The sequence below is a fragment of the Populus trichocarpa genome, chromosome 15 (genome assembly GCF_000002775.5).
Source record: "Populus trichocarpa isolate Nisqually-1 chromosome 15, P.trichocarpa_v4.1, whole genome shotgun sequence".
Classification (NCBI taxonomy): Eukaryota; Viridiplantae; Streptophyta; class Magnoliopsida; order Malpighiales; family Salicaceae; genus Populus; species Populus trichocarpa.
This window is the reverse complement of record NC_037299.2, coordinates 2,580,065-2,607,196: the sequence shown is the minus strand read 5'-3', so window position 1 is coordinate 2,607,196 and position 27,132 is coordinate 2,580,065. Positions and strand designations below refer to the sequence as shown.

Sequence of the window (27,132 nt, the reverse complement as noted above, 5' to 3'; positions counted from 1 at the left end):
GGGAAGTAGACTTATTAAATGAAAGACTGACAATCTTGTTGATGGTTAACTAAATATCAAAGAAGGATCCATGTACTAGCTACTAAGTCTTCAATGATAAATTGAGAAAAATATGATGTGAAATATCAAATTGTTTATAGCATGATTAATATATAAAAGTATTGGACATTTAATTATATTGAGAAAATGAACGACAGTATAATTGGTCATTGAATGATATTATAAAAAAAGATAATGATATGATTGGGCATTAAATTAAATTATGAAAATGGAGGATGATATAATTTAGTAAAAGTGATAAATAGAACAAATAAAATTGTGTACTAAAATGGGATATTCTTTTGGAATTTAGGAAGGATATCGAAAGTGGAACTGTAATAAGAGGATCAGATTCCACAAGAGCTTTAGGTACACATTCATCACCTGACTTCTTTTTAATTAAAAAAGCATTTTGTATAATTATTTAAGTTTGTGAATGAAGTATGTTATGGGAGTGTATACGTGATGAGAAATAAATGTTTTGTGTAATTTGTTTTTATCACTGTGAATGCAATTCGTTATAAGAATGTATACTTGATGAGAAATATGTGTTTTTTTTTAACTATTTATAATTATAAACTATGCCTTCAATGCAAGAAAATGATATCATATAAATCATGCCTTCAGGGACGAGTAATGATATTAAGTGAAAATATATCTATGGAATTGGAAAATGATATGAAAAGAAATACGTCTTCAAGGCAGGGGTTATTTTGAAAAATTGAGTTAGTTGAATGAGCTAACCGCAATGGTTAGGGCTATGATGTAGGATTAAACTGGCTGCAATGGAGAAGACTATGAAGTGGTATTTGAGCTGAACACAATGATGTGAGCTTAGAAGTAAAGATGAACCGATCAAAATTACAGGAAGCCAAAGAATGTTTTAAAGCTCGAGCTTTGATAATTGAGAATCAAAATTACATGTATTAATTTTAGAAAAAATATTAACATGTATGCACAATATATATCTTTTATCATTAAAAACAAACAAAAGACAACTTACTTTAGGTGAGATAATTTAAATTGATTTTCATCTTTCTTTTAACATAATCAACCTCTTATCTAAAACGTTTGAAAAACTAATTAGGATTTCTAGATACCTAAAACTAAGTGGCAACTTCTTTTTCAAATTTTACCTCTATAAATCAAAATCAACTCACCAAGATTCCCCTTGCGACAATAGACATTAAATTAAAATTTTGAATGGCGATGACCCTTTTTTTTTATTTTTTATATTGCTACATATTTGGGAGGAGCATCATAGAATGACCCTTAAATCAAGAATCTTAACTATAAACACTATAATTTATCCCCTTAATAATTTGTCTAATTATCTCACACATCATTAAGTTTTGTAACGTCACCAACTTTTCAAGTTCTATTATGTAAGATAGATATACTTTTTTCACTCAACCTTGTATACCAACACATTTTGAATACAAGACACATTACCCTAGTCTTGACAAATCCTATACAACCACTATACTTAAGGTGCTATGATCCAAGTATTAAATGCAAATATCATGACAAGATTGTAGGCCATTCAATTAAAATCCACAAGAATTTCAGGTATCAAGTTTAGAAGCTGATGAGCAGGGGTCGTTGTATTTGTGAAGAATAACAACATGTAATATAACATCACTAATCCATTGTCAACATAACAAGTGATTGGCAAGGATGATGGAAGAGACATCTAATGAGTGTTACAAAGCCATAAATATTTGATGAAGAGAGTTGATAAGAAGATATAATGATGAATGTTGTGTTGTCAACCTATTTTTGTTATTGAAATTGGTTAATAAAGTCATTAATCTTAGTATTTTTTTTTTAATTTGTTTTAGAACTACATTGCACCATTTAATGAAATATGATTTTATCTTTGTCTCAGTATTGTTTTGAAATCTAAAAATGTTTATAAAAGTAACATTTAGCATTGTATATTTGTTCAAGATTAGATAAATATAATAGAAAATTAATTTAAAATTTTTAGAAATTAGTCAAATTTCAAAACATATAATGAGAATACTAGGAAGCAATACCTCTTCTTAAAACTCAAAATATCCTTTTCCACCTTCAATAAACCATAAAACAATGAAAAGGGAAAATATAAATAAAAAATAAAAAAACTATTTTATATAACTAAAGAGGCCCTTGGATCCCAGAACCATGCTAGTTGTTATCGGATCCAATGCTCCCTTACAGAAGAAAAGGAAAAATATATAGCCCAGAAACCTGCACGCCCAGCTGGGGCAGCTCTTTGAATATTTTGCGAGCTAGGAGAGCTGGATTGGATAGCCAGCAGGCCAGCTGCTATTTAGAAGTAATAGGCCCATGATTTTGTCGATGGATGATTTCTCCTCTTCTTCAATTACCAATTATTGCCTTCTTTACAAACACCTTAGGACCAATTTGGACAAGTATTTAACTAAAATGGCAGAGAAATTACTTAGACCGAAAACAATTCGATAATATGGTGTTTACAAGGATGATATTTATTATTTTTTAAAAAATATAACAAAATAATATATATATATATATATATATAATTTTGATATCAGTATATTAAAACAATAAAAAAATTAAATTTTAATTATCTTTCGTTTGAACCTCAATCTCAAACGGGTCCAAGTTGAGTATTGTTTATTGTGTTATGTCAAGTTATTAAAGGTGAGAGTCTCCCTACCAGCTAGAAATCAAAGTGAATAACATCTTTATGTCAGTTGTGCCTGTCAAAAAGGATAGAAAATTATACCTTACACTCCTGCTTTCTATAATTTATCATAAGAACTTATAAAAAGACACTATGATATCTTTTATTTTTTAGTGTTTTTTTTATTTCATTTTGGTAAAAAATAATTATTTTATCTAACTACTGTACACTTGATTGAATGTTTAAATTCACTAATTTCTCATTCAACCACAATATTTAATATGAAAATGATTTACAAAAAAATGAAAATGAAAAAAGCTAGATGAGTTGGAATGGTGCTAACTTTATGTTTTCGTAACATGAGAGAAAAGTGGAATAAAACTCTATTATATATATTTTATAACCAATTGAATGGTTACTTGCTAATATATATGAAGCTCATCACCAGCTCAATCATTTGGGCTACTTTAATCTCCTTTTCTTTGTAGGAACTGTATGGCTTCCTCTCGATCTGTTCATTGATGAAAAGTAGTTTTGAAAACCCATGGAAATGATAGGGTAGTTAGAATTTTGAGACATAGTTCTAGTGGATACATACCAACATGAAGATCAGAACAAATGTGGATTTGGTCTGATCGACAGGAGAAAGAGAATATGAACAAGAAGAAAAATCATATATCCTGATATGTGTAAAACTTCAAAATATGTTCATGACATGATCATATTAATCCCAGTGGGAATGTCAAGGAAAGAAGTTCTTGTCTTCCAAGGATTAAAAATAAAAATTATGGCAGACCAGAATTCTTTTATTCTGAGAGCTAGGTCCATGCTAAGTTTCATCTATGTATACATATATATATAATTGCACATTGGTTCTTTTGTAAAGGAAGGGGGGGCTCTTGATCTTTTGGATTTGATGCTTTGACTTTTGGAATTGCACAGGCAAACTTCTCTTTTTGGATTTAAAGATAAGTCTCCCCACTCACATGGTTTGTTTCTTGAGCCATCACTGTTCAACTTTGGGAGAAATTTCTAAGCTGGGCTGTGGATGAAAAGATGCCTAAATTATGGGGGGGCCAACATCTCATTTGATGATTAGGGTTTGCTTGGCTAACTTTTTTTCCCATTAGTTATATGTTTTATGAGTAAAAATGAAAAAAAAATTAATGAAATAACATAACAAATCCCAGCTCTTTAGATCCTTCCTTGCAAAGCATTTGTCAATTCAAAGAGGCCTTTTTTTTTTTGTTGTAAATAGCACCTTTGCTATCTTTATTCTTTCCAGTGTGTGACATCTTACCACTTAATAACTTCTTTTTGGTCACTTTTTGTTTGTTTTACTCTCCAGTAGTGCTTCAGAACAGAAGATATCACTAAAGCTCCATGTTTTTGCAGCCAGATGGTGACACATGCAGGAAAGCCGCACGCTCTGTAGGTGCTTCTCCTTCTTCCTTCACCCCGTTTTTGAGAGAACTCATGCACTCCTAGGTCAGAAGATCACCATACTTTTTAGCTGTTTGTCTTTCATGTGAGACGATCCACTACCTAGGTTGAAGGTGATGAAGGCACATGGATACTAAAAAGGTCGTGTAAAGGAGAACACCCCACGCTCCATGTCTCAGTATCCGTCTGTGTACGTCTATATATATAATTGCAGTGCCTCAATTAACCCTATTTGTTTTTTTTTTTTTCCCCTAGTAAGATAAGATTAAAGGAATCAAGTAGATAGGGAGAGGAATTTGCAAGCACAAACACAAACAGAACCAAACCAACTAGTTTCTGTTTGAGACACCATAAGTGACAAACATTTCCAAGGAATTCACTTAATATATAGATATATAGATATATATTGTCTCTATCTGTTTTGGCTTATCTCAATATCTATGTCATCTCTCCTAAGCTTTTAACTATTCAGATGACTTATCTTTCACTCTTTGTTTTCTTTTGTTCATCGTGGGTGTTTGTATGCTTCCACGTCGTGAGAGTGCGTGCATGAAAATCATGTAACTATCTGTATCTCCGATCCTTTTTTCTTCTGTTTCAAGATCAGTGAAACTGCGTAGAAATTTCTTGATTAATGCATTCCTTTGTGCCTAGTCAATTTAATGAAAAACGTTGTAGATTTAATTTAATTTTATTTTTTTTTATAAAATGCTATTTTGCTTTCTTCTTTTTAGTGAAATACTAAACCTAATTAAGCCCGTAAAGAAAAGAAAAGAAAAAACTTCAAGGGGGTATAAGAAGTGGAAACCTCAGCGACATCCTAATACAGGATCATGAGATTAATTATACAATGGCAAAACGTAGAATTGATGATGATCCTGATAAAAATATTTAACACATCTAGTTAGTACAATTAATTAATCATGAAATAATTGGGCATGTAAAGTCCTGTGCCACATTCTACATTTGTGGAGGCCAAATCCCCACGTCATGGTTTTTCAAAGCTGCCCCTCCTGCTATTTCTGTGGGCGCTTTCAAGATAATTCTTACACGATATTCTTGATCCATTGATGCAAGTGATGCTGAGAGTTCAACTAAGCTAGCCTGTAACTTTCCCTTCTCCATATCCACATGAACTAGTCCCTTTTTTTTCCCCTTTGGGTTCACTAATCTGTTGTGGGTTAGAAAAATTAGTTGAGAGAATTCTCAACTAATCTGCAACTTCCCTTGAGCAGCTCTGTGATTTTTTAACCCTAGAGACTTGTGGAGTTAAGAAATAGAAATTAATTATAAGGGAGGCGATTGAGGTTGCAAACATGGATGGCCATGCCCAACATCCCACGCCTCCCCCTTCACCCTTGTCAAGAGGGGTTTGATGCAATGGTGAACAATATACATTCGTCCTGTCAAAGATATTGACAAGGTCTACATAATTATTTGTCTGGATCAGAGATATCTCTTGTATTTGTCCATCCATTAATGCAACCAAGGAGAGAACAAGAGAAGGAAGACGAGCAGGAAGGAAAAGGATGCTGTCAATAACACGAGAGACATTTGGCTTCAATCAGTACATACTTCCAAGAGAAAAAACAATGATATCATACACAGAGCAGAAATGAATGATGAAAGCTTTGAGGGCCCTTTCGAGACAAGACAATCTGAGAATATTATGTTTCTGAAGATCTCACTTCTACCAAAATTCTATATCCCCAACTCCCTCCCCTTTCACCTTCCCCATCTAATTTCCACTCATTGTCTGCCAGTATTTTTCATGCATTTGATCATGACTAAACAAGATTAAGGAAGTTAATTGATTAATTAAGCAAGAGAAGATATGGGCACTAATTATTAACATTATTGGTCATGTTAGTTTATGGTTCCTTAATAGTATCCATAAATGTCATTAATAACCAAGTCCCATCACAGTAATAACCTTTTTTTCTTCTTGTTATTTCCTTCTCTTTCCAATAATTTGGCTACATAACGGGCTGTTCCGCCCCATCTCTCCTTAATTTCTTCCCTAGCTGTCTAGTAAAAGCAATATCGATTGACTCTACCATCACCATTTCTCAAGTTTTGCTCATATTTCTCTGCCTCATTGCCTTACGGTGCTGCTTTCATGAAACCTAGTTTTATTGTCGAACAGCCAAAAAAAAGAAAAAAAAAAAAGAATTGACTGACTTCCGACCTCTAGCTATATAGCAGTAAGGGCAAAGGAAACAAATTCCTGATTGGATCACTTAGCTATAAAGCCTTGTCCAGTTAACCCCATCATTACAGTTTTTGAAAAGAAGGGTGTCAATATTGTACTCTTGTTTTATGATTTCGAGGGCAAGAACTCTATGATGAGGGTTAAGTGAGTAATATACAATAGATGGGGGATTTAAGTGAAAAACAGCAATCTTGATTAATTATTTGATCTTCTTTATTACACTTTTTTGTTTTTTGTTTTCAAATTATAGGATGTGAGCAAGAACATCCGATCCAATCAAACCATTCAAAACGCCATTAATTTGTGCTAATAACATCCCGAAATGTCCTAGCTAATGTCAATTATGATGGATAATCAGGGATTTGGGATCTGAGCTCAGAATCTCTGCTATACGTATTGAGAGAAGAATCCGCCAACAACAAATTGACATTTCAGGAAATTTGATTAAGACAGCCACAAATCCATTTTATCTTGCTAATTGGTATTCAACTAAAGAGCGGGAGAAAACAAGAAGAAGCAGCTCCCTCTCATATTTTAGCATCTGGTAATCTAGTGTAATCCCATAATATGTGTGTGGAGTACGAAAATGACAAGGGAAACTTCTGAAAATTTAAGAAATGCCAAGGAAGTAAGGTTTCGTATTTGAGAATTTGGTAGGGGTCCATGCAGGCCATTGTATTTGCTCGACAATCACCAGACCAAGAGAAGCATCTCCCTAACTCCAATGTCTCACCCATCATGATGTCGACAGCTGGATATCAAAATTCCCCAAATGGGTCCCAGCATCACAGTGGGAGGTATCTGACGGCTCTTACGTGTAAGGCATTAAGTGGTTTTGTCACTGTATTTGTGAAAAGGTACGTCCCCTGGACGATCATGGTCACTTGGCAGCGAGAACCTAACAAACTGTGGTATAGTGCCTTGTTTGCATGACCCAAATGTTTTTCAAGAACTTAATTAGTTCAATATAGTTAATTTGAAAATAACATGCACTTAAGGGGCAAGAATGCGTTTTGGTGTCTATAATTATATTTGAAAATATAATGATATAGACACCAATCTCAATCAAAAAAATAAAAAAAACCCTAAACTAGTACGTTATAAATCAATATATCTTACATATATAAGTATTTTTTTTTCTTTATCAATAACATGTATGCACTAAAAAATAAGATAAATTAACCATTAATTGTGCTATTATTTGAGCATATGAGTCAAAATAAATGGTTCGATTAAGAAGATCAGTATGGATTACCCTGTTTTTTAGTTAAGAAAAACAAATCCAAGAACATAAATTTGAAGCCATGAGATCAAATGATTGATACTAGTTAGATGACCTGCTCTACACTATAGGCTGGGTTAAATTTTTTTCAACTTAAAAAAATTAAATATTTATGTGATACCAACATTTTAAAAGAAATAAGAAAAATCTAAGAATTTGATAATTGAAAGAGATCACATGTGCTGTCAGAGTAGTGACCCAAAAAGCAAACAAAACAAAAACACCATAAAACAAGCATCTCATATTTACAATCACTTAATTAATTTAAATTAATTAAAAATATAAAATTCCTTCTAAAAAAACTAGATTCAACAAAAGCAAAAAAAAAATCCGAGTTAACCGTAAACAATCCATAGAAAGCGAATAAAAAAATAACAAAATATTGGTGGATGGAATCAGAAGAGAAATATAAACTTAAAAAAAAAGAGAAAAAAACCAAGCAAATTCGGATGAACTTCATAAACCAGGGTTAATCTTTCAAGCTCATAATCCGTTAAATTCTAAACCTTGGGCTAAACTAATAAGCTAAACACCTGATTAATTAAAAGTATAGGTGAATTAAATCAATTAATATAATTTAATAAAAAAATTCCTTGAAAAAATACTAAATTTAACAAAGATAAAAAAAAATTGAGGTATTCCGTGATATTTTCAAAACGACTAAAAAATCTCATAAAATGTGAATAAAAAATAACAAAATGATAGAGGATGAAACCAAAAATAAATAAGCTTAACAAAATGGGGGGGAAAAAGCAATCTCAGGTGAACCTCGTAAACTCGATTTAATCTCACAAATCTACAATCTGTAAAATAGCAATAAAAACAAGGATTAGATTTGATAGGAAGAAAATCAAGAATGATGGAATTGAAAAAAAAATAATCTCAAAAACCATCTCAAATAAAACAAATAAGAATTAAAAGAATGAGAATCAAACCTGACAGAAGAAAAACTTCATGAGAAATGATATTGAAAAAAAGTCTCTAATTTCATAAATTATTCAAAATTAAGAAAACAATCTTAAGAATAATAACCTTTAGAAGTTGATTTGAATTTTTAGAACGCCAACATGAAAATCGAGAAGGGAGAAGGAAAAGGAAAAAAAAAAGGTCACACACACCAACTAAAAATAATTATACCACATGTGCCATCTGTACATGGAGGGGACGTCGAGACGCTTCTGTTGCTGCCCTGAAAGTAGGGTTTTGGCCATTGAATGGCACCACATGCGTCATCTTAACTCCACATGCATTGTTCATTCGCCTCTAGTTTTTTTTTTTTTAAATGTTTTATTTATGTAATTATCCTATTGCACCTATTGACACATGATAACTACAAAATAATCAAATGTAAAGGATAAAAGTACCCCTAAATCAAATGAAAAAGATTTTTAAAATTTATTTTTTAAAAGGGAAATTATGGTAGTGTTTGAAATTATAGTAGCAATTATTTTTTAAAGTGTTTTTTGCTTGAAAATGTATCAAAATAATTTTTTTATTTAAAAATTTATTTTGACATTAGCATATTAAAACGATTCAAAAACACTAAAAAAAATTAATTTGAAGAAAAAAAATTCAAAGTTTTTGAAAAATACGGCATAGCCGCAAAGACAAATAGACTCTCTATAAATCGTTGTTTAAAGCTGCAGTAGTTTTTACTTTTTAAAGTATTTCAAATTGTTTTTTACCTAAAAGAATATTAAATTAATAATTTTTCAGTACTTTTATATAGTTTTAATATAGTAATATTAAAAATAAAAAAAATAATTTTAATATATTTCAATTAAAAAACACTTATAAAAATACTCGTCACCATACTAACAAACACATACCAAGTCCTAAATTAAAAAAAAATAAAATCATCAACAATATACATGGCTACTCTTTTTTTATATGTCTTCAGTTAATGATTCCACATGCCAATTGAAATAATTAAAGAACAACCTTTTCTTTTATTAATTATTATTATTTTTATTATTATTTATCAACTGATTGATATTGTGAATTACATTGGATGTTGGTTGATGAATTTATTTTCAACATGACAAAGATCGCATGTTGTCGGTCATTCAAGTCACAGAGTCACATGTGGTGCTGAATTTCTCATTGTATTTGGATTATTTATATTAAAGCTAAGTCTGTCGATACATAATTTAACATATTATTATTATTATTATTATTATTATACTGAAATCAAACAGAGTATGTCGAACATGCAAAATTATTTAACCAATTCTTGACTTATGCTGAGATCATTAAGTACAGCTCGGTCTCTGTTATTCAACAAATTAATTGATAAATCCTCACAATTTCAAAGATTATGTATTTAATTCTTATATTTTCAATCCAATTTATAAGTACGGAAGAAAATAAATTTTAATTAGGAAATAAGGCTTTTTTAAAATAAAAATGACTAAATTGAGAAAAGTCAATGGTGATCGATGAAGTGATTATTTATTTTATTTAATTACCAATAGGGACTGATTAATTAGTTTCATCAAGCAACATAGACTAAGCTATAATTGACTAGATCTTATGCATTTCGAGGATGAAGGAGATAGATTACACGATGAGTAAAAGAAACCTCGTAATTAAAAAACAAATTCATAATTGCAGAAAAAGAAAACCATCATAACTTTAATTAGCTCTAATTAATTAAACTATATTTTAAAGCCACCAACGTACGGTGCTCATAATTCTCACAACTTTTCACTTTCAACGCCTCATTAAGGCCTCGTAACCACCATTTTAAAAGGAAAAACACCAATATTTTTTAAATTTGTTTTATTTCCAATTGGAAGAAATTAGTTTATAGATTTGACTGTTTAATTAACAGCACATAACTGTTTATTTTTTTTTCTAATAATATTATAATTGCAAAGTCATCATTGTTTTTTTTCTAATAATCATATTGATACAAAATATTGTTTCCACTCTATAAAGAAGACTTGTTGTTATATAAAATATAATAAACATTAATAAGATTTTGTATCTTCTTTTTATTATAAAAGAATTTTTTAGTGTATCGGTGTATTTATGGAAAATTTGTTTCCATGTGTAACAAATAAATATTTTTTAAAAAATGATTCTCACGCCTTTAATCCAAATATTTATACTGAAAATTGATTTAATATGATCATGTTAACTTAGAAAGTTTAAAACAACTCAGACTACTGGTAAAAAAACATAGTTTGATTAAAAAAATAAAAATAATATATTAAAAAAAAACAATTTGAGATAATAACATATTGGATCGATCCAGGTCAACCTAGGTTAAGCTTCTACATTCGCAACTTAGGTCATAAGACCATAATAGCCCTATAGAAAGTAAATAAAAAAAATATCATGAAGCCTAATTTTCAATTAACTCAATGTTGAAGGATGAAATAAAAAAAAAATAAAAAATCACCTAAAAATAACTCGAGTTAACTCAAGTTAATCTACCAAATTCACAACCTAGATCGTGAAATTATGATAACCCCATAAGAAGCAAATAAAAAAAATATAAAAACCAATTCCAATTAACAAAATATTGAAAGATATAATTGAAAAAAAAATCAATAAAAAAAACACAAAAAATAACTTTGGTCATGAGACCAAGATAAACCTCATTAAAAGTAAATAAAAAAAATTATAAAACATAATTCTCATTCAAATTGATTTTAAAGGATGAAATTGAAAAAATCAATTAAAAAAAGACACAAAAATAATTAAATCAACTTAGATTAATCCGTCAACCCTTGACATGGGTTATGAGACAATGATAACCTCAAGGTTCTAAGAGAGTACATGATTACCTTAAAGAGATAGAGGTAGCTATAATTTGAGAAAATATAAAAGATGATAGGGTTGCTATTATGACAAGATTTTTGAATTGTTTGAATCTAGAGATTGCAAATGTTATGAAATTATAGAACAATATAGAATTAGATGATATGATATATATGACTACAAAGGTAAAACAAAACTAAAAAGAAAAGGGCATTCAAAGTTAAGTTAAAATTGTAGTTCGTTTTTTTTTTATGAAGACCAAATTGAAAGCAGAATGACAAGGCTACTCAAAACAGAAATCTGAAACACCTAATAGCAAGAAAGAAGTCTCCATCAATATTAAAGGTAAATTTAAATCTCAACCACCTTACAATTATAATATTAAATATTTTCATTGTTAACACATAACTTTTTAGTATCTAAACAAAAGAGATATGATCTTGCATGATCATGGGGATGTGGAAAACAAAAGTGATGATGATGATGATGAAAAGATGTCACTGCTTAAAGATGTTAGTGATGAAGAAGCAAGGATGAGTCATTTAGAGTTAGTTATGCATTGAGTGTTCAAGTCAAAGAGAATGAGTTAAAGCAGCAAAGGAAAATTATTTTCCATATTAGATGCCATATCAATAATAAGATATATAGTATAATCATTGATGTGGAATTCTCTCGTATATTGTTTTCCAATAACTTTTCTTCTCTCTCAAACTCAAAAACTGAAATGTAAATAAAATGAAGTTTTTGGATTAAAACATTTAATCACCAAACTAAAAGAAGGAAAATTTTAAAATATCTTATTGGGAAATTTACCAAAAAAGCATAAACACCATAATGTCTTTTATATATATATAAAAAAAAGGCTCCCAGTTTTTCTTTGTTTCAATTTTGATCCCCTCAATGTCATGATTGTTTTTCATAAAATCGAGTACTAACCCAATGTAGGATTTTTTTTTCAAGACCATAATAAAAAGTAAATAGGAATAAATTATCAACCTCAAATCCCAAACAACACAATATTGAATGATAAAAAAAATTATGACCTAAAAAAGAGGACATAAATTGACACCATAGGTTTTTTTTTTAAATAAAACGGCTACCATTTTTTCTTTGTTTTAAACTTGGTGCCCTCATTTTCAATCTCTTATGAACAATAACATCAAATTCCTTTTTGTAAAATCGAGCACCAATTCGATGTTAAGATATTTTTTAAGAACATAATAACCATATAGAAGGCAATTTAAAACAAATTATCAACTCCAAACCCCGATCAAAACAATATTGAATGATAAAACTGATTAAAAAAATTGATGACCAAAGAAAGAAAGGACTAAGACTTTGTGAATCCAAAATATCTCACCTCTTACTAAACCTTTTTATTTTTAAATTTTTATTTAATGTAATTATAGTTTTAATAGACTACAAAGGTAAACCCATCATAAGAGTTTACTAAATAGATGGCTTGCGCTACCCTGCAAGCTTGGTCAGATTTTTCCTAACATAAAAAAAGAATGTCAAGGTGATGATAACAATTTTAAAGGAGTAAGAAAAATCTAGGACCAGAATTACTGACTTGAATACGTTCAATAATTTCAGTTAATTTAATAATGTGATTAAATAAAGCGCAAATGACCAATTGAAAAAATAAATGTTTGCCAATATTATAATAAGATTCCTTTAAAATATTCTAAAAGGTCTCAATGATCTTATTTGATAGCAAAAAAAAAAAAAAAAAAACTAAATGAGAATGGTATAACCTTATAAAGAGAAAAAAAATGAAGCTTAATTACAGTAAATCAAACATTGAATGATGAACTGATTTTAAAAGAGGACAAAAAAACATGGCTGGATCAGTCAACATGCCAAATCCTTGGTTTGGTCCTGAAATCGAGATAAATCAATACAAAATAAATAGAATAAAACAATGGAGCTCAACTCTCAATAAAAAAAAATGATGAAAGGAAAAACTAAAAAAATCAAGTAAAAAAAATTGAGTCAACATAGGTTAATTCGACTAATTCGTGATCCAGGATATGAGATCATGATAAGCCTAAAGAAAGGAAATCAAGAAAAATCATGAAGCTCAAGGCCCAATAACCTTATGTCGAATGATGAAATTAAAAAAGAAAATCAATTTAAAAAGAGACCTAAAAAAAGATCAAAGTTAAATCATGCTAACCTAAATGATGAAACTGAGATTATCTCATAGAAGAAAAACAAGAAAAAATCATAATGCAAGATTTCTAATCATAAAAAATTAAAAATAAAATAAATAGAAATTAAAAGAATAATGACAAAGTTGGATAAAAATAAAATAAAATAAAATGTTACGGGAGGAATTGAAAAAAAAAACTAAATCAAGAAAATGATAAAAAAAAAAAGCAATCAAAAGAATGAAGACCAAATTGGATACAAAAATGAAATAAAATATTGAGGGATGAAATTGAAAGAAAACTCAAGAAAATGATAAAAAAAAATAGCAATCAAAAGAATAAGAACCAAATTCGATACAAAAATTAAATGAAATAAAATGTTTAGGGATAAAATTGAAAAAAAAATTAACATAAAAAAGCATTAAAGGCAAAACAAATAACAACAAAAGGAATGAGAATCAAAATTAATACGAATAAAATCTAGAGGACACATTTAATTTTTGAAAGGCTGGCATAAAATTCAAGGTGATGAGATAAAAAGAAAAGAAAAGAAAAAAACTCACATGGAGCCTAATAAACGCTCCTCTATGTTCATGTATGTATATTCAAGGTGAGGAGAGAAAAAAACAACAAGGAAAAGAAAAGAAAAAACTCATTGGAGTCCAATAGTTGCTCCTCTATGTATATGTATTTTCAAAACGAGGAGAGAAAAAACAAGAAGGAAAAGGAAAAAAAAACTCATTGAAGTCCAATAAATGCTCCTTTGTGTACACGAATCTAGCCACTATTAAGAGGATGACATAATACTTATCAATGTTGTTACGGAAGGTGGAGTTACACGTATTGATAACTAAAAAGCTATGATGAAATTACAAAGAAGTTCTTGTACATCAATTTTAATTTCTTACATTTAAAAGTAGTGTAATCAAACTATGCTAACAAAACATAAAAAGACCGAAACACTCATGAATCTCAATTTGAATTTTATTTTTTTTGCTTTAAGGACATTAAAATCATTTTAAGGTGTTAAAAAAATATATACATATTATTTGTTCCTAATAAATTTAGTAATGTATAATGAATCTCTCATAACAAAAATTATATTACCCAATAACAAGTTTTATTAGTTTTTTTAAAAGATTATTTTACTATTGGAAATTTTTGGGTGGTCCACAATGAATCCTTTATGTCTTTTAGCTTTTGTTTTAATTGTAATTTAATTAAATATGTATTAGCTCATAAAACAATCGGGCTTTATCCGTGAATGTACTGGTGAAGCCTTTTAAATACGAACAAAGATGAAATAGACAAAGGAATCGGAGAATAGTGTGAAAGGAGGGAGGGCCCTTACGTTCTGCCTTCCCATCATGAAATTATGAGGTGACAGAGATACCATTATGCACCCAACATTCATACCCTCTCCTTCTCCGTATTTCTGATTTATTTGGAATCATATAGTAAGAGTAGGCAGGCCATATATATGGTAGGAAAGGAGCTAGCCCCATTGTGAGAAAATATAAATAAAATATTTATTATTTATTTATTTATTAATTAGCATTCATGGGTTCTTGGCTTTTTTCTTTCTTCTTTGGCCAGGTTCATGAGCATATAGTGCCATTAAGTGGTAATGAAAACTTTTACAGAGATATTTATACTTGGTCGTAAATTGTTGGGACAAGCTCATTAAATGTTGCTTCTATTAATTCGAATCTTTTCTATTTATTTATTTATTCACAATAAAAGATTGAGAACCATAACATCAATGATTAATGGATTTGAATATTTATTTATTTCTCAAGATCATTTGTAAAAATAATTAACCATTTTTAGAAATTTAGAAAGGTTTAAACCTCTTAATTAGGCACTTAATTGCAACTTGGATATTTCCGGGCTTTTATTAGTTTTTTATATTTTACTTTTTATTGTCTCCCATGTACGCTCGTTCCTCACTTACAATTGACAAATACTTTTTTTTTTATTCGTGTTATGTTTTTCTTTTAATTTTTATCATCATCTATAAAATAATAATAAAAATAATACAAGGAGAGTTGATGTTTCTTACACGCAACTCTAACACAATCATCAACTTAAAATTTATTGATCTTTAAACTTACATAAATTTATATTATTTTATATTTAATTTTTATTAAATAAAATAAAAATAATGAGATTTAAATTGACCGCTTAGCTAATAAAGTTCTAATAACATATTAAAAAACCATCTAAATTCAATAGTTTAAATTTTTAAGTAAAGTTTAAAGAATAATTGATCTTGAACCTTATAAATTTGAGTCAAACTCTCAAACCCGGAATCCATTAAATTCTCGATCCAAATTATATTGAGAAACTCAACAATGAAAAATTAAATGTTAGGAGATGAAATTTATTAATTTAATTTAATTTAAAAATAAAATTTCTTTTAAAAAACTATATTTAACAAAAAAAAAACCGGTGTAATTACTATATAAAAAAAATTCACCAACTTAGTATAAAATTATAAAAAAATTATAAATTTCACCAGCACGCTCAGAGCGAAACGCAGTGTCTGGTATGCCCAGCTTAGTATTTGAGCGCTGATTCTTTCCAAGACTCCTCTGCTAATAGTATATATTGTTCATAACGTGTCTTTCAGGTGCTAATTATTGTCTCTTTTTTTTTTTTTGGTGTTATGTTTTTCTTTTAATTTTCATTATCATCTATAAAATAATAATAAAATGGGTATAATGAGAGTTGATGTTTCTTACATTTAACTATAATATATCTCTTAACTAAAAGTATTTTGGGTTTGAAATTTATATAAAATTACACTGTTTTGTATTTAATTTTTATTAAATAAAATGAAGGTGGTGAAATTCGAATTAAATGTTTAGTCAACAAGCTTCTGATACCATATTAAAAAATTATTTAAATTCAATATTTTAAATTTTTAGATGAGATTCAAATAATAGTTTTATATTACTTTCTAATATATAGGATACTATTTTTTCTAAGTCATATATTATGATAATTTTCAATTAATTATCTTTTTCAATCTTTCTCTTAAAAAGTGATTAAACACCTTCAAATTATATAAAAAAATTGATATCATCATATTATAAAAAAGGAATAATATAAAGAAATAATAGGGTAAGACAGTGAGATAGAAAAAAATATACCTGTTAAAATTGCAGCTAGAATGAGGGTGGAGAGGTTGACAGACTTCTTTTTTTTATTATTTTATTTTTATTTTTGCTATTACCTCTCCTTTAAACAATGCCGGCCGGCCCTCTAGCTTTTAAATTTTTTTTTTTCAACATTATCTTGGAGCAAATCTGATCGTGTTTCTATGATCCTCTTTTGTACTGTCACTTCCTCATATTCATATTAGTCTAGTCTATTTATCCTCTATACAATAATAGTAAAATGGATATGGTGAGATCTGATGCCTTCAACACTTGGCATTGTGATGCTGACTGATTTTTTTTATTTTAATATTTTCTATTATCAAATAGGAAAATTTATAGTATTATTAACTAGTTACATGCCCCGCGTAACTTTCAAATATAATTCTCTTTCGAGGAGTGGAATGGAATTGAGCATTTACTTGTGCATATACCTTGTGAATACACGCTTGGGTATGATTGGTTGTTGCACCAAGAAATACTCTTCTAAGAGATAAGTTTATTCTATTTTTTATTTATTGCATATATATCATAAAAACTTTTATTTTGAATCAAATTCTAAGTAAAATAAGTGGTCTTATTTGAAAAATTGAAAATAACTTTTAAATAATTAAGTTAATAGATTATAGTATTGAAATGGAGGGTACTTGAGTTTGAAAATTCTCGAGTGACCAAATCCTTTAATTAGATTTTGTTTAGTCATAATGTCTGAATTTAACTATGTATCTTTGAATAGTGTTTCAATTATTGTCAACTATGTAAATGCAGCAGCTAGTTTTAAGGAATTTTAGTTAAAAAGAGGTTCTTTAGAGAAGATTAGGGTGCGACTCTCAATTAATACAGACAGTTAAAAACTTTAATTTTTTATTTTAAGCGGTACATTTTTAATATGAATTAGATGCGTCGAGTTTTTATTAATTTTATATTTTCAAATTTGATGAATATTAATGGAGGCTAAATTAAATGTTCATGTGTGAAGCGTAGAAGCAAAATGTTCCTCAAACTAGATATATGTTGTGATGATGCATCTTTTTTTAAAAAATTTGTTAAGAAATACTTGTGTTGATTTGCATATAGAGAACCCTATGTTCTTTACGAGACCATGTTAGAAAGATTTGTTAGCTCAACATCTAGTTCTAACATCAAACAAGAAGTTGTTGATGATAATAGTAATTGTTATAGGAGTATGGTGATGGATGAAATGTGAATAAATCATGGTTATTCATGTAAATATTCACGTGTAGATGAAGAACCAAATATAGATACAACTAGGTTTTTCGATCTTGTAAAAGATTTTGATTAACCATTATGAGATGGGTACACAAATCATAATAAATTATTGGTCATTACATGAGTGTTTACCATAAAGTCATATTATGATATGAGAGAAATTGATTATGATAGCATAATCGAATGAACAAAAAGTGTTTTATCTGAAGGGAATAGGTTAAAAAAGAATTTATATACTGCAAAATCCATGATGAAACTCTTTAGTCAAGGATACTAAAAAATTGATATGTGTCTAAATTTTGCATGTTGTACTATGGTGAAGATGTAAATTTAACCGAGTGCAAAACTTGTTGGCATGCTTGGTATAAACCCAATATAGGTAATGGAAGGACACTTGTGACATACAAAAAAATGAGATACTTTTCATTCACTCCTAGGCTGCAAATATTATTTATGTCTTCAAAGACAGCCAAGCCTCTGATATGACATCATTGTTATTATGTCTTCAAAGAGAATTGAACTCATGACATGACATCATTCTTATTATATGAAGGATGGAGTAATGATACATTCTTATGATGATGAAGCTTGGAAGCAGCTTAATAGGGAACATAATCAGAGTTTAATGGAACCACACAACATGCGTCGTGATTTGTTTATAGATGAGTTTAATCCATTTGGGTTATTTACTGCACCCTATTCTTTTTGGACAATAATACTAAAAGTTCACAACTTGTCCCTGAGAATGTGTATGAGGCTAAAATTCATGTTCTTATCCACAATAATACCTGATTCTTACAGTTCATGTAGGAATATAGATGTTTGTCTTCAATCTTTAATTAATGAGTTGAGACAGTTCATCTAGAGATTTCACATATGATGTCTTAAAGAAATAAAATTTTTAAATAAAAACAACTTTAATGTGAACTATAAATGATTTTCTTGTGTATAAGATGATTTCGGGATGGAGCATATTTGAGAAATTAGCTTGTCCATATTGTATAGAAAACAATAAGGCTTTCATCTTAAATAACAGTGATAAAACTTCTTCTTTTATTTTTAAAATTTCAACTAGAAGTTCTTGCCAAGTCATCATCGATACAAAAAAAACATAAATGACTTCTTGAAAGGTAAAACTGAAAGGGATGTTCCACCATCGGTACTGTTGTGTGAAAAATTGTATGATGTAGTATTGAGGCAAAGTATGAATGCAAAAAAAAAAAAAAAAAAAGCTGGAGGAGCTCATGGCAAAGTATGAAGCATACTTTTCCAATCATAACCTTCCCCCTTGCAGACCTCCATTAGATTTTCCTCGCCCTCCACCCCCACCTACAACTGGAGCTTGCGAATGATTTTTACATTTTATAAAATTTGTTTTTCAATTTAAATTAGTTATTTGATGTTGTTTAATTGAATTGTGAAATTGTTTTATATCATTTTTTTTAAAAAAACATACAATTTGTTTAAATACTGATGAAATTTATGTCGATAAATTTTCAAACTTTTTATTGGAGAATTACAGAGAGTTATTAATTGTTTTGATCCATCCCGATAAAATCACTTACATATATATTTCGGTGTTTTGTTGGAAAACTGTCGGTGACATAAACAGATTCTCTACAAAAGTATCTGCCAAAATTTCTTTGGTAATATTCACCAACAAATTTGATGATAGATATTGGTCGGTCTCTTTTTTAAAGACTGACAACAATAATTTATCGGTATAAAAAGCATTGATGAAATTACCAACAGATATGACATTAATGACAAGATATTTATTGTCTACACGTTTTTATTGGTAAATCCGTCGATGATTTTATATCGACATAATTAGTGTGTTTACACAAACAGAATATTTCATCGGTGTTTTGAGATTTTTTGGTTGTGATTAAGTGAAATCCTTATAATTTTTCAAACATCACATGAATAGTTAGGCTTAAAGGATGTATTGATATCTTTAATTAGTTGTAAGAATATATATTATTCGTATGCATATATTGCATATATAGTGGTACTTCACAATTTTCAAATTTTTTTTATATAATTGGTGAAAGTTTTGCTTGAGAATAAACAAAAAAGAATGGTGTTATAAAGGATGAGGAAACAACTAACAAATGGGTTTGTTTTGATAAATCAAAATTGATTCTTTGAGAGTTTTGCTTATGTAACATTTACATTAAAAAGCAAGAAGACTAGTAGTTTCAGTAAGGATCACATGCAATGGCACATGACAAAAGGCTACTACTTGAACGAGATTTAGGGTTCATGTAGATGCTTATGATCAAGATACATTAACTGAAAAGGGTTTTACTTTTTAAGCTTCCTTAACCCAATTGCATTGCATAAGTTCTCATATACTTTTTATTTAAAGATTACAATGTTTTTAATTAATATATATCCAAATCAAGTACTTATTTTTAATAAAACAATTCAAATCTAGTAATTTAAAATCTTATATTTTTAATCTTCACTTGAGTTTGAGATTTAAATTGAGTTATATAGAAGATGCAAGTACATACCACACAAGCACCAAAATTGCCAACAGATTCAAGTTAATTGCCTGTGGATTGATTTGCACGATAAATTCACTTTTGATTTCTCTTTTCTACTATGAACATGACTTCAGTTTCATTGCGAGAGAGAAAGAAACATTGTTTTTCCCCTCCAGTAGCCTTTTGTTGGTCAAGACCGAAAGTTCCCTCTTCACTCCATCATCTTCACTTTTTTTTTTATTAACCTAATTAATCAATACATATAATTGTTTCTAGGGATCGGGCAGGTCCAAGAAAATAAGGTTAATGACTATACTAGCTTGGCCCCATCTTAACTCTATATATATTTCCTGCGGCTACTTTGTTCACGATGCAAACAGGAAATATAATAATGAGAATGAAAAGCAAAGCTGCTTAGCTTAATTATAGTATAATACATAGTTTATTGTGTTGGAAGGAATGGGGGGATGATGGGAGTAGGATTCTCAAACACATGCAGCATCGCAAGTGAATGTCCTTTGCAATCATCTTCCCCAATTGTGTGTTCTTGATCCCGAATCTTTTATTCATACACTTTGTTTAACACTAATGACTAGATTAATCTACTTTCTTTTGTTTTATAGCAGTCCTTCCCTTCTTTTATAAGCATAATTAATCGACCTACGAGCACTGACCCATCAAGGAAGATCTCTCTCTCTCTCTCTCTCTCTAAAAATATTGACATTATTAAGCTTTGTATATATTCATGGCTTGGTGATTTTTTTAAGTGCATACATATGTGTATTTGTTTAATTTCTAGTTGTATGCTATATAAGGTTCCTTTTATCTTCATTATACTAATCCATATACAGATAAAGTTGATATGCGTGGTGAGGTGGTGAAATTATGGTAGGGCATTGAGGCGGGTCCCAAACTTTCCCCCGGCAGCCACCAAACAGGAGGCCACATCTCTTGTGTTGGAGTTTCCCCTTTACTTAGATTCTTTTGTCACCGAGAGATGCTTCCATGCTCCTTCCATGCATCATGTTACATTGCACAATATCATCCCCACCATTCCTTGAGGTGCTTGAATCTCGTGCCCAGAGTAGCTCCTGCATTCGATGGCTAAGATCAATGGATCATGGTGGTTTGATTTTATGGCAACATGCAAGGGATCATTCCAAATGGGCCAAGATTGGGACTAGAAAAGGCCTAGATCTAGGGGCCCAATGACATGGTATATTCTTGTGTATAGTGGTACGTGTCATGCAATGATGTTATGCACCCTCCATGCCGTTTGTATTAATTCAAAGTACTTTTGCCCTTTTTAGAGCTATTATGCTACGTAGAGTTATAAGCACTTGAATTAATCATGTATTAGGAACGATCAACTTCAATCGTACGTATGTAGTACATGCAAGAGTATGGATTACACATGTATTTGGGTGTTTAAGAGGGGGTGATAGCTGTTTTTTAAAGTGATTTTCACTCAGAAATGTATTAAAATAATTTTTTTTATTTTTAAAAAATTATTTTTGATATCAGTACATCAAAACGATTTAAAAATACAAAAAAATATTAATTTAAAATAAAAATAAATTAAAAAATTTAATATTTTTTAAAATACTTTTAAAATATAAAAACAAAACTAGTTCTAGCCTTCAATTATTCAAATTGGACCATACGTATCACTACTTTGGGACCATACAAAATGTATTTAATTTGTCTAACACCAGCTGAGGCGAGATGGAAACGACAAGTCTCTAATGGGCTAATAAAAAATCATATTAATATTTGAAGGACAGCTTGGTTTTGGAAATTAACTTAATTAGATATGGTTTCTGCTTTCGGAGCTAGTATAATAACTAATCACTAGCTAGTATAAGTAGAGGATTTTAAAATTAGGCGAGCAAGAATCCAAAAGAATACAGAGAAAGTTCTTCTTGCTTGTTCTAATTTGACAAATCTCTAGTTTATATATTCAAGCATGCAATTAAGATCTTCTTTTTTCTTTTTAAATGTATTACTTTCGATTGATAGTGATTAATCTTCCTTTTACTCGAAAACATACCGTTAAAACACTTAGATTTGATCAAAATTAATGATTTTATTTTTACTCCAATTTGGTATAGTAAAATTTCTTTTATCATGGTTTTTTTTCCATTTTAGTTTAGAAATCTCTAGAATAACTCTATAATTATTTATTACTGACTTTTCTTCACTTCAAAATGGATCTAGAACTAGTATAAATCAATCGAGTTGTTTAACTTATATTTTAGTCGATTGCATAAAACAATATATAATATTAAAATTTTTATATGAAAATATTATTGGGAAAAAATTGAAACGAACATGCAATTAAAATTTGAAATACATACATATGAATATCTCAATCCATCATAATTATTCAACAAATTAAAAATAAATGTTCTTAATTCAAGTAACAATTTTATATTAATTAGAATAAAGTTTTGAGTTCTAGTTATATTTTTACCGATCGAACTATACTAATTTTAATGTACAACGATCACAAAATAGTATAAGTTCATTAATTTAACATGAAAATTTTAAAGAAATATTTTATGTTAATTAGTGTTTTTTTTTTATAAACTTTTATATAAAAAAATAATACTTATTTAACAGTATGATCAATCTTATCTATATTTTATTAAAGTATAATATAAATAATAGCTTAAACTTTTAATCAATAACTTCTGATTGTTTAACCAAAGAGCTTACAAGTCTAAATCTTACCCTTCCTCTTCTAATAAAAAGTAATTAATAACACAAGCATATAATAATGAAAGATTTTATATATTAGTATGGATTAATTTCATATTTAAGCTCAAACATAGGCCAATGATCCCAATTAATTAAAGATAACCATCTTGCTTAGAGATACAAGTTTCTATCTGACTAATCTACCCATGAGGGTGACTGATCATCCTCAACTTCACCTTTTTAAAAAAGCTGCTCCAGTTTCAGATCCATAATTAACCAGAGTTACTGAAGGTCTTACGAAAGGGCACTTTGGTCAATGGAGAATCTTCAAGTCCCCTCAAGTTACGAAAGGAAGAGAGAGAATAGTAGGGGTCGCAGTAGAAGAAGATATAAAATGGTGACAAAAATAGGTAGCTTGCGTGTATTTAGAGGGAGATGTCCTCCTCCTAGCCTTTGTATATATGCATGCAAATTTTTTACTGTTTGTGAAGCCAAATAATTACAAGACTTTGGTTGTTTCTTTGTGGGGATGTTTTTTTTTTTTTTTTTTTTCCTTTCTGGCCCATATTTCTGGTTGTGGGATCAAGTTTCGATCAATGTGATTGGCTCTCTGTCTCTGTCTCTCTCTCTCTCCCTTCCCCTCTCTCTCTTTCTCTCCCTTGTTTTCTTTTTAAGAAGAAGACTCTACGAACATACCTGGCGAAGATGAGTGTTGCAGCAAAGGAAAGAAAGGAAAGAAAGAAAGCTGATAGAAAGCTGAGATAATAAAGAAAGCTGATAATAACCGAAAGAAAACCAAAGTAAATATAGCTTTTCTTCTCCTCCTTCCTCCTCCTCTACTACTCCTTCTATAGCTTAGCTTAGCTACCTCTATAGCTCTCTTATTTCTTCTCTCTCTCCCCCACACATCCATAGCACTTGAAAAATACACTCTAGAGAGAGAGAGAGAGAGAGAGAGAGAGAGAGAGAGAGGGGATTGTTTCTCTGCTTCTTTATAATCACACGCAAGATAGAATCAACAAGAATTCATCCATGTTAGCCAATAGCTCTCCCTCTTCACTTCCGTCTAATCCTGAGCCATTTTTTTGCTTGGAAAATGGAAATAGCAATAACAAGAGGAAAAGAAGACCAGCGGGAACACCAGGTAATTTGTTATATGCATATATATATTCTTGAATTCTTGTCCAGTGTTTCTAGGTACATGTATAAACATATTCATCGGTTTGTTTTGGTGTGCATAGATCCAGATGCAGAAGTGGTTTCTTTATCGCCAAAAACACTATTGGAATCCGATCGTTACGTTTGTGAGATCTGCAACCAAGGGTTTCAAAGAGACCAAAACCTTCAGATGCATAGAAGAAGGCATAAGGTCCCATGGAAGTTACTAAAGAGAGAGACCCCAGTTGTAAGGAAACGTGTATTCGTATGTCCAGAGCCTAGTTGCTTGCACCATGACCCTTGTCACGCGCTTGGTGATCTTGTTGGTATAAAGAAACATTTTCGAAGAAAACATAGCAATCACAAACAATGGGTTTGTGAAAAATGCTCTAAGGGTTATGCTGTTCAATCTGATTACAAAGCTCATCTCAAAACCTGTGGCACCCGTGGACATTCTTGTGATTGCGGCCGTGTTTTTTCCAGGTTAATTATTTAATAATATTTATTATAGATCCATCCATGTTAACTTTCTCAGGTTGCTGTTCTTTTTTTCCATCGATATTTTTATTTCTAGATATGTTTTTTCCTTCCTAGAGGATGGTGCTCTTCTTTTTGATTGATGGAACCTTAATTAATCCAAGTTTATAAGTAGTACTGCCATTTATTGACAGTTGTTGAGCACGGTTCCCAAAGATCAGTTGTTGAAGGTGGTTTTCTTCCCTCAAATTCCTTCCATCGACTGCTCAAGACCCAAAAACAGTTTTTATTTATTTATTTATTATTGGTTGTTCAATCTCTTGTAAGTTGTATCTATTCTGGTAAATGATTAGCTTAAAGTTGTGATAAACATGGTTTTATCCAAATATTTAATTAATATTTTCTTCCACTAAGTCAATTGCATTTCAAAAGCATTAGTTAATTATCACTCCTTCAATTCTTTTTACTTTTTGTTTAATGCACTTATTACTTGATCTCTTCCTTTCGTCAACAAGGACCCTTTTTCAGTATCTTCTTACCACAACGTACGAGCATGACATCTGGTCCAATTTCATCAATTGGTATTCAATATAGTTATTATTCTGTATTTCTTTATAGGTGCTAAAAGGGTTTTTTTTTTTTTTTTTTCGTGTTTAGAGTTGAGAGTTTTATTGAACACCAAGATAGCTGCAATATGGGGCGACTCCGATCAGAATCACAGTCGCTACAACCGGCTGCATGCTTGTCTAGAACTGCTTCAAGTCCAAGTCCTTCTAGTGATAACAATTTTAGTACAGCTCCTTGGCCTCCTTTGATTATATCAAGGCCAACAACAACGAGTGATCATGCCATGTTCTTTAGCCCTACTACGGCTACCGATGTTGTGGATAAAACAGATTCTTCAAAAAGTGCTGCACACTACCAGAATTTGGAGCTTCAGCTTTCGACCACATCAAGAAATCCCCCTGAGGTCTCAGTTTCTCCTAAGAGAGATGATAATCATTCCACTCAGTTGCAGCTCTCAATTGGGTCAAGTGATGTTAGTGACAGAAATGAATCAAACATCACTTACACAAACAAAGATCATGCTGGCAAAAGCTTTCCTAGAGAGAGCAATAACAGTCCAAAACCTGAATTGGGTGCTTCAAGGCTTAAAGAACAGGCACGAGAGCAGTTGAGGATGGCCATGGCAGAGAAGATTTATGCTGAAGAAGCAAGACAACAAGCGAAAAGACAGATTGAACTGGCAGAGCAAGAATTCGCCAATGCTAAGAGAATTAGGCAACAAGCTCAAGCTGAACTAGGCAAAGCACAAGCTTTGAGACAGCATGCAATAAAGCAAATCAACTCCACTATTCTACAAATCACTTGTCATGCTTGCAAACAGAAGTTCCATGCAAGAGCAACAACAGATGAAAACTCTTTGGTATTCAGTTACATGTCATCATCTATAACAGAAGGCGAAGTAGAGCACAATAATGGGATTGGTCTCGCAAAAACTTCTAACAGATGAAATACTTAATCCTCCTATCTAGCTATGTATTTGTTTCTTCATTATTAACCCCATCCGCCTCTCTCTCTTTCTTATAATTTTTTTCTTCTATCTATTGATCATTATACCAAGTGAGTGTTGTGATTATAATCTCAAGTGGATTAGTGAAGTGTTGTAATATCAATCAGTATGTGTGAAGTTATTATTTGTTCGTTAATTTTGGTAATTAATGGAAATTATGATAATGGGTTTTCAATTTTCTGATTCAAATTTGTGGACCTGTTCCTCTCTTGCTATATGGAGTTTTTTATATATATATATATAAAGAAATTGCTAAATATGAGTTGTTCATTAGGTTTCCTACTCTGAAACTATTTCATTGAATAAGCTCAGAGACAATCATAACTCCTTTCCTTCAAACTTTTGGTAGTTTTGGATTTTCTATTTGGACTATGTGGATATGTTTGCATGCCTAAGTCAGAAAATGAAGGTGACCCTTCCCACACCATTAATATAGGCTAAAGTACTGCTGACCAATATTTATAGCCCATAAAAATTTCAAAAAAATTATCAACACAAAACAACGAGAGTGAGAGGAATCAGATAGTCCTTTTGATCCTGATCTTCTGGTCTTCTCATATAAATGTAAATGTAAGAACGCCATGTTTTTCAGTGCCACAGTTGTAAGGCTTAATGACAGGCTCACTCGTCCCTCTCAAGGTCTCCAAAGACATAGACACAAACAAACTCCATTCACAAACAATATTTTCTCTCTCTCTCCCTGCATAAGAATCAGAGCCCCATTGGGGGCCAGTGGGGCACAGATTTAAGAAGAGCTAAGCAAAGCATCTTTCCATTTATGCAGAGACATTCAA

The 27,132-nt window shown here is 30.3% G+C and overlaps 1 protein-coding gene across 1 annotated transcript; it reads left to right on the top strand.

The window, feature by feature from the left end:
* Positions 1–23,709: 23,709 nt before the first annotated feature.
* Positions 23,710–26,513, top strand: LOC18105581 (protein indeterminate-domain 16). Its single transcript, XM_006374161.3, has 3 exons — positions 23,710–24,274; positions 24,372–24,771; positions 25,423–26,513. The coding sequence occupies exons 1-3, from the start codon at positions 24,163–24,165 to the stop codon at positions 26,276–26,278; spliced, it is 1,368 nt and encodes a 455-aa protein (XP_006374223.1). The 5' UTR covers positions 23,710–24,162; the 3' UTR covers positions 26,279–26,513.
* The last annotated feature ends 619 nt before the right edge of the window (positions 26,514–27,132 follow it).

Excerpts from the sequence above, each read along its gene's own strand:
- LOC18105581 (XM_006374161.3), top strand. The coding sequence starts at position 24,163 with ATGTTAGCCAATAGCTCTCCCTCTTCACTTCCGTCTAATCCTGAGCCA. Across the intron at positions 24,275-24,371 it reads AAGACCAGCGGGAACACCAG|ATCCAGATGCAGAAGTGGTT; the intron begins GTAATTTGTTAT and ends TGGTGTGCATAG. Across the intron at positions 24,772-25,422 it reads TGCGGCCGTGTTTTTTCCAG|AGTTGAGAGTTTTATTGAAC; the intron begins GTTAATTATTTA and ends TTTCGTGTTTAG.